The following is a 12,249-nucleotide window of genomic DNA, read 5'->3' on the forward strand; positions in this document are numbered from 1 at the left end:
TGTCTTCTCCTACTCCATGCGATTGAACTGGGTGTGGGTCTCCATCTTTTCCTGTGGCAACGAAGCTCTCTATGTCTGTCCTTTGTTTAGGCTGATAGTCGTCTTTTGTTAGGTCAATGGTCTCTCCTCCAGGTACCATACCTTCTTCTTTTCAGAACAGTCCTTCCCCTTACAAATATAGATTCTCAGAGGCGTTTCTCTAGAGCTCATTAGCCAAGCCTGGGCTGGGGTGTCTCCACCTTGGAACCAGGGGAGCTTTTTGCTCTCATAAGGTGGCCCTTCCCCTGCTACCAAAAAAGAAAAGGCTCCCCCCTCCCACACAAACCCAACACACTGGGCTATGTCAAAGAGCAGTTTGTGGTGTACTTGAAAAACATGTGCAAGAATAAGTCTAATCTGCAGTTACACTCGCTGTAATCTGTCTAGAATTATATAAATATTTCATAATGACTAGTTTGGCTAGAGGCAGGAGCTTAAGGTCAGGGCAGTATAAACTGTGGTAGTTATAAGAAGCAAAAAATGAGAGGTGGGGGGGAAATCAACCACAGAAAACAGCTGTACCAGCAAGGAGTTGAGAGGAAAGATACTAAAGAAGTAGCTAGAATGGCTACTTCTGTGGAGTGCAGTTATGATAACTGTAAGATAGAGGGAGTGAATGATTTTAGACATAGCAAAAAAAGAAGAGAGGGAGGTGAAGGGGTTGGTGGGAAGACTACTAAACTAACCTAGGAAGCAATCTTAATCAGGGAAGAGCTTGTGAAGCAGAGGAGACAGACACTAGGCTGAATGGATTTAGAGAGAGAATTCTATCAGGAAAATTCAGACTCCAAGAATAAATTCTAAAAAATATGCAAGAAAAAAAAAATATGAGAAGGTGGAGCCAGTAGCTGGAGGAAATGTTAATGTGTTCTGGCCTTAATCTTATGGTGTAAGAGGGAAATTCAGTGAAGGTATTGTTGCTGTAGGTAGGATGGTAGGGTGAAAGAAAAGAATTTTCATATTTGGGAGGGAAAGGGATCAAGTGGTCAGAATAATAAAGTTGGGCTTAAGGCTTTCATGGTAAGCACTACAATACAGCAGACAGTGCTATTTCTTTTTAAGCCCTTACATCTCCATGAGCAATGCAAGAAGTACAAGAAAGCAGTGAAAGGTGCAATAAAGGAGGCAAGAAGTCTTTTATTGCTGCAAGCATACTTGAGATTTAATAATTTTCCCATAAAGATGTTTCAAGAAATTAAGAGGAAATATTGATTCTAGATCCCAGAATACCTGGTAGAAGGGCATACTTGAGTGACATCCTTAACATCTCAAACTCTGAGCAGACTGTTGAAGTTGGATATCTAGGTGATACCCTCTATCCCAAGTGACTGCCATAGCTGTCAGGATAGGGCTTAGAATAGGCCTGGTATGCTCTGTATCTCTCCTTATTGGAGCTATTTTGCTTTATATTCGTAGTTAGATATTAACAGCAAGAGACTTCTCTCTCTGGTCTTCAGAGGAGAGCATATATACAGCACAGGAAAAACAAAGTTTTGGTCGGTCTATGTTTTCTGAACATAAACATTTTTAATTTAAAAAAAGAAAAAAGCTCACAAAATGTTGACAAGTTCTAGTGAAGTTTGTAGGACCCTGTCAAATCTAAGCAGAACTTTGGTAGATGGCGGCTTTGAGAATGAGCATGGGAATAGGTACAGTCTACATAAAACTGGTAGTGCAATAGCAGAAACAAAAAACCAGCCCTAATTATAAGAGGTGAGGTATGGAGATGAACTAATGAAATGTGATGTTTTGAATACTGTTGTTAGCAGTACTACAAATGTTTTCTGAGGTGGTCCACATGCATGAGTATGAGCATGGCTGAGTAGTTTAAGGGCGACAGGGAATTAATGATAAATGCCAGAGCTCAAGAAGGTAAGTTCAAAATAGGGAAATAATAAAAAGCTGTTGTTCATATCTGTTGCCTCCCTTACATCTCAGCTTTTCATACAGAGAGAATTAGATGTCATAAATACAGAATTGCTATAACTCTTCAGGGGTGGAGAAGCTCTTATCTGAAAATATTGTGGTTTAGTAGCAGACATTTCATAACAGTTGTTAGAGTGCTGTGCTGGAATCATCTGGAACTACTGTTTCTTTTTAGCTCCAGATGATCCTAATGCAAACAAGGAAAGAGCAAAGCTTCAATGCAAGCTGAGAAATCTATAAAAGTCACTGTTGTTAACAGCTGGGATTTCCCTAAACTATGCACTAGCAATGGGAACTCTAGGTCTGCGGGTGCTAAAGGGATTATGCAAGTTTCCAGGGAAACAGATTCCTGTCAGTGGAGTGCAGTTAGCTTTTTATAGACCATTTAATTTTTTTAATGTGTTTTACAGACAGATATATTGCATAGAAAATGCACACGGACAGCTGGTACGAGACCTAGACTTTAATCCCAATAAACAGTACTACCTGGCTAGCTGTGGAGATGACTGCAAGGTGAAATTCTGGGACACAAGAAATGTCACTGAACCAGTGAAGACACTAGAGGAGCATTCCCACTGGTAGAACAAATTATCTGCATGCTGTTTTGGGGGTGGATGGCTTATGTAATTTATTCAGCTAATTATTTTACTGTTTAGGAACAATGCAAGCTAACTATGTTTGTGCTATTGTGAATAATAATTTTTCTGCAAGGAGGAAAAGTTTCAACATGTGAATGTTCCTTGTGTGTTTGTAAATTAAGAGTTTAGAGAATGTTAGTCTAATTGGCAAGACACTGTTGTTACCATTGTTGGGAAATAGGGTGCACCTCTGAGAAGCACAGCACAGAACTTGGCTTGTTGGGGCCAGCTGGGACACAGGTGAGGTGTGCCTTCCCAAATTGAGCCTGATCTGCTGCACCTGATGTGCAGAAAAGCCCTTGAGCTGTTTTGGATACAGCAGCTGCCATCTATCCTTCTGTTGTCAAATGGTGGAAATGCTCAATAATTCAGTCCCACTTTTTTCATGCTCTTTGCAGCCCTTAAGCCAGACTATGCAAGTAAGTAATTTTATTCTCTGAGATAATATTTAGACCCTGTATCTACTACTCTAGCCTGTGGCTGGAGCAAGGAGAGAATCTTGTCTGACGTTTGCAGACTTCAGTGGTTAAGAAAAGATGAGTGGTTCATATTTTATAAAATTTGGGTTGGAATAATTCTTGCAAAATAAATCTGGACCCTGAAGCTACTTGGAGGGGAATTAAGATGTGAATTAACAGAAGCAGCATTTATACTTTTTTCCAGAAGATTAAAAGAAAAAGAATAAAACAAGAACCATAAGACATTTGGTATTAACTTGATATGTTGATAAAATGTAAAAATTGAAAAGAAATATAATCCTACTTTTGTTTTAGGGTCTTTTTTAAACTTTACTGTAAGAACGTTGTGAGATTTTTGTTTAACAGGTTATTTCTAATCCTGTTTTGCTTTGGGGAAGTTTTTAAATTTAGAACTGAAATATTTATCTGACTTACTAAACAATGAATTGGCATGTACCCTCAAGGAATGATAGCACTGAATGGTGTGTTTTGTTCTTTGGATATTTTTTTTTTTTCAAAACTTCTTTGTTGAATTTTAAAGACATCTCACAGAAAATAGATGACATGGAAGCTTAAAAGCCAAATAAAGATGGCAAAAACCAGGTTTTGGAATGAAGCATGTCACTTCTATGTGTACTTACAGCATTTAAGTCAAAGATCAGTTTTTAGTGCTGTTTTTTTAAAAAACATTTAATATTTATGTACTACCTTCCAAGAATAGCTTCTTGTTCTTTTTTAACTCTTTTTTTAGGGTCTGGAATGTCAGATACAATCATTCTCATGATCAGCTGATCCTTACAGGAAGCAGTGATAGCAGAGTTATCCTGTCTAATATGGTATCAATTTCTTCTGAACCATTTGGGCATATGGTAGATGATGATGAACTAAGTGACCAAGAGGACCAGCATCAAGAAGAGAAGTATGAGGTTTCCTGAGTTTTATGCAGATGCTTATAGTTTGTCTTTTCATTGTAATGGTTAACATGCTATTTTTTTGCTGACTAGGATTTTTGTATACAGACCTTTCAGGTAAGTAGTTCTAATTCCTACTTAATTCTTCTTTACTCAGAATCTTGGGTGGAATCCACTCTTCAAATCTGATTGGCACTGTATCTTCACTGGTAGGAAGGGGATGCTGAGGGCTGGTCCTAAAGCACGCTAGGTCACTGAAAAGATTCACTTTAAGGGAACTCTGGGTCAAGTCAAGCACATACAATAATCAGGGTTAAGCGAGGGTTGAAAATCTGCTTTTTGCATTTTCTGTGTATGTGTTCTAACCTTTAGGAGACATGGCCAGTCTAATGGTGAGCTTCTGCATGCGCAGAAGAAAGGAACTGTAAATACATTATTTTTTGTAAATTTTGCTCTTACTATTGCTGACTGCGCTACAAGCCAATAACTCATTAGACCTACTTCAAGCAAAACAGAATTTTGTTTTCAGCTCTCTTGGTAGAGAATAATGCACATTATTGCATGTATTTGTAAACACGATTCCACTTGGGTGTGTGAGGAATCACATGTTTTGCATATGAATTTTGGGGGGATGGGTTTTTTGGTAAAGGATTAACCAAAATGCTGAAATAATAATTTTTCATCTTCCATTTTTGTCTGCTTGCAACTTTTTCATTGTGCAATGTATGGTGCTTGTTTTCCTTTCTATAATTCTTTAGGAATACATATATATGTATATAGACAGTTCTGTAGATCTAGGGTGGACTGAGGCTTCCTAATTTTGCAACAAGCTTACATGATGATCTTCAGCAAACTCTTCCTTTACAAAATGAAGATAATGATACTGAAACTCATGTAAAATATTTGAGACCGACAGGCTATAGCCTATATTTTTCTATGTAACTGTAAATATCCATGTTCTACATGTCTACACTGAGTAGTTGTTTTATGTTTGTTAACTTATTTTTATACACAAAGCTGTCTGCGATGAAATAGGTAGATTACTTCCTGAACTATCTTTTCAAATGAAGAATAGTCAGATGGGATGAGAAACAAGGCAACTAGAAAAAAGGTTTCACAGTCTGCTGTGTGTGCTAGATGTTTTAGTTAAAAATCTAGATGAAGTTTAGGTTCCTTCTCTAGTTGCTTTTTTAAGGTTGCTCTTGCACCTCTATTAGTAAGGATGTAGTTTTGCTCCAAATAGTTTTGACATTTTGGCTTCATAAAAAGGACTTGGAAAACATTTTTTAATATTAAATAAGGAAGCTATTCTATATATGGAAATGGTTCATTTTAAGTGTACAAAATGTCTCTAGAAGCAATAGGTGATGTAAGTGCCTGGAAAATGAAGGTATCAAATTAAGTACCTAGAAAGTTGTCACATCAACAGTACATATTTTCTAGAACAGCATTTTAAATATGATATGCCTTTTAGTTCCTTACTTTTGGCTGGGGATAGCAATTTATTCTGTTCTTGGTGGAAGATAAATAGTATTAATGGAAGTGAAAAAGAGACTACAATTACCTGTGTGTATATGGTGGGAATGTATTAATATAAATAACATTATAAGTAAATAATGTTCTGACAGATGTTGTATAGTAGCTTATCTGGAGTTCTGAATTTCTGTTGATTGTAGGCAGTGTAGGTTGCCTTATTAAGTGATTGTTTCTAGAACAGGAATTTTTGAAACCAAGAATTTGCAAAGCAATACAACAAATATAACACATCTTTTCCTTTGGCTATGAGATGGATGTAAACCACATCATGGGTGAGTTGTATAGTGATGATATAGAGCCCTTGCCTGTTCCCAGAGGCTATAAAAGTATCAATACTGCCTTTGCTTTTTAAATATATGCTTTTTAGTTGCTAATCTATTATCTATAAAACCTGGGAAAGCACATTAGTTTTTGTAAGATTTGCTTGCTACTGTGAGAGTCTTGTTTTGTTTTGTTTTGTTTTTTCGCCCTCCTTGTTATGAGTTGAGCTGGAAGGATGTTTGCAGGTGCTCACCAGCCTTGAACTGTTGCCAGATGAATGTCTGTTTAGCTCTGTGCGCACTAATGAAGCAGGGGATAACAGCTGTTGGGAATACTTCTTGTTAGTCAACTACTAGTGCCAAGTATATAGGCTTTAGTACCCGTTTCTGTCCTGGAGACCTCTTTGAAGAGTCTGTTGCACCATTCCATGCCATGGGTACTGTTTCTTCTGTAAAACACAGGGTTTTATTTTATGGTTTAGTCAGGTTGGGGGACTGTGGGTTTGTGGGTGGGGTTTTTTTGTTTGTTTGTTTGTTTGTTTGTTTTTAATTGCATTTATATCAGACTTCCAAGAAAGTGTTATATTCTCACGGGGTTAATTTTTATCCTGTTTTGGAGGACATCTGGTTTGCTATTAAATAGTGCACAAATCTTGAAAAAGAAAGTGTCTTTTTCAGGTGTATCTTGAAATGCATCAGGAAGAGCAGGTGTCTGTGCAACTATAATTTCCAGTCAGTCACCTTCAGACTGACTGACCAAATCTCTCTCAAAATAAGGTTGGAATATCAAGCAGAAAGAAGGAAAAAGGCTCTTTCCTTATGGGCTACCTATTTTTCACATTCTGAATAAAATAGCTTGTAAAAATACTTCTTGGACTAAATATAAAAATGAAGAGTATGTACTAGTTGTATCTTCAAATCTTTATTTTTTACTTAATAAAAATACCCATCTTTTAAAAATGTTGACTTGTAATACTATTCTACACAGCTAAGACTTCTAAGATCTTTAAGACTGTGATACGGAGTTAATGATTTTTGGTGACTCTAAAAAAACATATGTTATTGAACATTGTGGTGACAAAACAGAATCGCAAGCACTGCAAAATTAAGTGGTTGTTAGCATGAGAAGTAATTGGAAATAACAGCTCTCTACATGAAAACAATTATCCAACGCTTAACAGGCTCCTCTCTCAAGTCTATAACACAATTAACCTCAAAGTTATCTAGTAAAATGAAAGCTCATCTCCATTCATAGCAGAAGCTGGTAGGGGTTGTGCTATGTGAGTAAGACTACAGAGAAAGCAGTCCAGTTCCAGCTGTGTTGCACAGGACTTAAATTTATGCAGGTGGAGGTAGCGATTACACATTTCTTACTATGAGTTCCTGATGGCAACAGTTTGATGCCTTGTCGGTTGATGCAATGCAAGAACATATATAAGGAGAGAAGAAGGTATTTTAGTCTAACCAGATAAAGCCTTTAAAATAGTACAGGAAAATGAGAAACTAAAGGAACTTTTAAAGGGACAGGGAGATTAAGGACAAGGAATAAAAGTTTACTAAGCTTGCCAGGCATAACAAGTGATTACGGGGTATGCCTATCAAATATAGTCTAGTCAGGCTGCTCTGTCAAGGGATCAGTAGGCCTGGCACCTACACCCATGGTACACTAAACTAGCTATAGCGTATCAACTGCATTTTTACACCCATAACCTGCAACTTTTATGTAAAAAAAGAAATCTCTGTATTTGGTAACAACCTGTATTATACATATCAAAGTAGCACAGAAGAAAGTTTGCTTCATGTCCATCTCTGTACAGGTACTCTTCCTGTTTCTGAACTGTAACTGGGAAGAAATTTATGGTCCTGAACTCTCCTTTCTGTTCCAAAACCTACCAAAGATCTGCTGACTTTATCCTAGTATTGAGTCCACTTTGAATGCCCTTTCATACATTGTTGTCAGGAGTTGGTAACTGTGAAATTGGAAGTTTCTGAGATAAGAATAATGCACATGAAAGAATAGCGGTATTCATTTAATCATTGATACATTAGGAATAGAGTATTAGAAGAAATATACTCATCAGTGCTATGTTATGTTAGGCTCTGAAATTACCTACTGTATGTTAAGGAGAAATAAAGTTATAGCAACTGATAAAAACAGAAGGATAATTAAAATATCTAAATAGACAAAAACATCTTAGGATAAATACAAGTTGTTTTGTATGTGTTCCACTAGTATGTGTTGTGGCCAAAATAATTGTTTTTGTAGACTCTGTTTATATATATTTATATTATTTTTCAAGGTATTTGTTGCTGACCTTGCTTAAATAAAGGTCAGTGTCATAGCTATGAAGTCTGTACCTTCTTGCATTAACCAAATTATATTTAATATCTGGGGAGTTAGGAGAGTCTGAGCTGATTCTTTAATAAATAAAAATGTGTAAAAGGTGTGTAAAAATCATTAAGCGTAAATAGATTGTTGTGGGACTCAGAAACTGAACAATTTTAAGTATTGTACATTCATATAGATTCTAAAATAGTACCCTCAGCCTATTCTTGGATTACCAGAAAAAGCACACACACAGTCAAAATGCAGACAAATCTGAGGTCTTTTCTTGGAAAAAGACCTTACATGGAGTAAGGTCGTCTGTCTCCAAGAGTTTTCTGTTGAGGAAAAAAACCTGCCAAAACCAACCTTGCTCTTTCTAGATTTTTTTTTTAAATTATTTTGAACAATCTTTTGCACTTTATTTTACTAGCAGAATCCTTATAGGTTCATTACCTATTATATAATTTAAAGGCTGATCTGTTTTCATTCATAGTGTTTGTAAAGGATGCTCATGAGCAGTTTCTTCTGGATCGTCTGTATTGTTTCTGAAACATGTCTTTATGAGATTATTTTTTCCCCATCCTGATTATCTTCTATAGTATCTAGATCTCTTACACCAGGTGATCACTTCCATAAGGATTTTCTCAGATTCTCAGTAACTGTCTCGAGACTATGCATTTCTTATGCACAAGTAGTTTATAAATAATGTTATCATAGGTCTGTGCTATTTAAAACACAGTAAAACACTGAAAACTGAACTCATGTGGCCCGAAGAACCACATGGAATAGCATGCTTTCCTTTTCTGGCAAGGCACAAAATTATTTTCATACACCAAAATAAATTAAGTGTGTAGACAATAATAAAAGACAGTTAAAAATTGTAGTTATAAATGGAAGTGTCAAACAGAAGTTCATTGCCTGGCTTCTTTCCTGAACACTCATTCCCCTATGACTTCTGTAAATTAGATTAGATGAACTGTGTTATTTAAATGAAACACTGAAACAACTCTGAGCATACAGAAAAGAGCGTAATCTAGAAGCTTATTTGTCCTTGTTTATCCAACCTTTGGTTAACCGAGGCTCCTGGTTAACTGAAAGTCGGTTGTGTCCCCTGACAGCCATGTGCACTGTGCATTAATCCCCTGCTTATCCGGAGAGATATTTGAAACCTTCAGAATAATGGAGTTGTGGGTAAGTGGGTGAGCACCGCGTGAAGCACGTTGCCATCTGGGGACTTGACCAACTTTCACTTAACCAGGCATGTCATTGAACAGGAAGTTAGAAAAACACATTGCAGGAGGTGAAGTGTGTGTGTTTATTAGCTCTCTGCTGTTAGATGGTTTGTATCAAAGTACATATTCAGGGGAACTGCAAAAGGAGCCTGCTCTTTGCAATTAACCAGGGGCTGTGTGTTGTTTGTGCTATGACCTTTTTTTGTTAGTTGACCTTAAACATAGCATAAGTAAATTATAAAAGTCCTTGAAACTAAATATCTGAAGCTATTCTGCAGTATCAGACTGCTTTTGGCTTATTCATTAAATTCAATTGAATTTTAATTGTGATGTTAGAATCACAGCTGGTTAGGCTGGCTAGGTGGAGCAGCGATACCCTGCAAGCGATTCAAACGTGATACCATATACACTTTGGGATCGTAGAGACGTGTGCTTCCAGAAAGCAGCAGTAAAGGGCAAAGACGGCCAATAACAACACTTCATTTCTGTAGTAGCAACATCTGTTTAAATGATTGAGTGGCATTCACAAGGCTCTTTGGCTTTGCTCTCTGTTAGGAGGATTGCAGCTGTAATACAAGGCTGTTTCTGGGAGGCAGGGGGATGCTTCTGAAAGGCTGACTGATTTCTGTCAGACAGAGGTGATCCTCTGTGGGTGAAGGAGCTCTAAGGTCATCCTCTGAAAACTCACCTACCCTGTAGCTACAGAATAATGTGCTGTGGTTTTGCTGTGAGAGGAGGGATTGGCTCTGTGAGTGGAGGGAGGAAGGGCTGTTCTCAGCTAGCAGAGCACAATTAATAACTCCTGGGTAGTTCGGACTTCAGACATTTGCCTGAATCTGTTCTTAAATATTTGTAATGCAAAAGAGAATCTGGCTGTGTTTCATTATATAGGTGACCAGGAACTTAGATATTGCAGTGAGAGGTGAAGTATACAATAATAGAAGAGAATCTAGTGGTGTTATAACTCTAGGAATGGGAGATAAAAATTAAAGTGTTCAGAGTGGTGCTTCCGTCTCCTTTCCATTACTCTGGAGAGAATGGGTCCAGGGTGGCAGCACAGGAGAGACTGTGATGTTAAGGACTGCAACTTCTTACCTACCTATTCATCTCTAATAAGATTATCTATTATTTTAAGAATTCAATTTGCAATAAAGTGAGAAAGGAAGGGGTCAAGCATAGTGGGAGAAAAGATGTTGATAAAAATGCGTGTTTAAGTGCATTTAGATTATAGCCTCTGGTTTAACTTGCTGTAGAGAGAGATGCTTGGTGTAGGTTCCAAGAAACTTAGAAGTGCACTGAAGCTGAGAATAGCAGGTACTTTGTTCCTACAAATGGGGTCTTTAACATTGACTTGACTGTGCTGTGTTATCGAAAACATAGGTACATGCAGATACATGGTATAAAATATTTTTTTAGAGCCTGCTACTGCATTCTTGTACTTTAAATGGGAGGTTGCATATCTAGATGTTAGTAACCTTTAATATTGCCTTTTAAATCAAGTGTGTTCACAGATCCTTACTATTTTCTTTTTTTTTATCTTTTTTCTTTAATTTTAGGATTAAAGAACCCCTTCAGGACAGTGTAATAGCTACCTATGAAGAACATGAAGATAGTGTATATGCAGTTGAATGGTCCTCAGCAGACCCGTGGCTATTTGCCTCTTTAAGTTATGATGGCAGACTTGTTATCAACAGGGTTCCCAGAGCTCTTAAATATCACATACTGTTATAATTTGTTTGTATTATGTTGGAGTTGTTATTTTGATCTGTACAGTTGATAGATATTGTTTAGATTTTTTTTTTCAGGATCTATTTTTCCTAAATATATATGTTAAAATTGTGTTATCAATATCCATACTAATATAGACATTTTTAATTTGTCTTTTGTATTTGCCTTGGAAAATTTATGATGCATTTTCTGAAGGCTGTGCTAGTTAGATTTTTTTTTTTTTTTTTAAATGAGCTAATTACTTTGTGAATTATGAAGTTTCTGGAGATATTTGGTACTTCCCATACTATTACTTTATTACTTCAGTTTTATGCAAATATATTGGATTACAGAGGTGGTGTTATGCTGATATAAAACTGGGACAATATACAGTGCATGTAGCAGAAGTTATGTACTTGTTTACAAGAATATTATTTTATCTTTCTGATATAAGCAGCCTTATGCCTTTAGCTAGGGCCACGTTCTGCTAACTATTCTGGTCGTTCTTCAGTGTTTATAGATACAGTCGAGAATGGTCTTAAAAGGCTTTCTTAATTCAGTCCAGTATTTTGAACAGTTTTTCTCCAATTTTGCATATCCTAAGAAGAAATGTTAATCATGAAAGTGAAACCTTCAAAAAGTATTTTTCATTTAAGCCTTATAATAGCATCAACAAAGTACCATTCTTTAATTTGCAAACTAAATAATATTCTGCGCTATGTGGTGTTATTGGAAAAAATATTAGTCTTTACTGAAATTTCTTATGTTTTCATGTAATGCATTAACCCACGTTTATAGAACTTAGTTGTACTGTAGTATATTTTGAGGGACTCTGGAGCTATGCCATTGTTAACCTGAAAAATCTCTTTAAGATTTGTAAGTAGTCTCTGTTTCTTATCCTTTTGACTCTGTGCCATTTTGCAGTACACTGACATGATGTAACAGGCTTTCAACTAAGCACAAAACATCCTTTGCTTTATCCTACTCTTTGCAATACCTGATCTAGTCATTGGTGACTCTCTTGTTACAAGTGCTGAGAATAGGCAGATGCTGCCCTGCTGGAGAATGCCCAGAAAACTTGAGGTGTAGATGGAAGGCATGGTGCAACATGCCTGTAGGTACTGAAACCCCCCCTTCCCCTCGCATAGCTTGTCGTTATGAAAACTCTACTGCTATTCTTTGCGTGCTCAGACTAACAGCAGCAGTAATTGCTCCC

General features: G+C 36.8%; 1 protein-coding gene across 1 annotated transcript; it reads left to right on the forward strand.

The window, feature by feature from the left end:
* Positions 1 to 2,375: 2,375 nt before the first annotated feature.
* EIPR1 (EARP complex and GARP complex interacting protein 1) lies at positions 2,376 to 11,057 on the forward strand (the record flags this gene model as incomplete). The annotated part of the gene is made up of 4 exons (XM_029087171.1): positions 2,376 to 2,543; positions 3,813 to 3,980; positions 4,066 to 4,089; positions 10,883 to 11,057. Coding segments are annotated over 4 exons (535 nt in total), but the record flags the coding sequence as incomplete, so codon positions are not given.
* Positions 11,058 to 12,249: the final 1,192 nt, after the last annotated feature.

The sequence above is a fragment of the Antrostomus carolinensis genome, unplaced genomic scaffold (genome assembly GCF_000700745.2).
Source record: "Antrostomus carolinensis isolate BGI_N321 unplaced genomic scaffold, ASM70074v2 scaffold8471, whole genome shotgun sequence".
Classification (NCBI taxonomy): domain Eukaryota; kingdom Metazoa; phylum Chordata; class Aves; order Caprimulgiformes; family Caprimulgidae; genus Antrostomus; species Antrostomus carolinensis.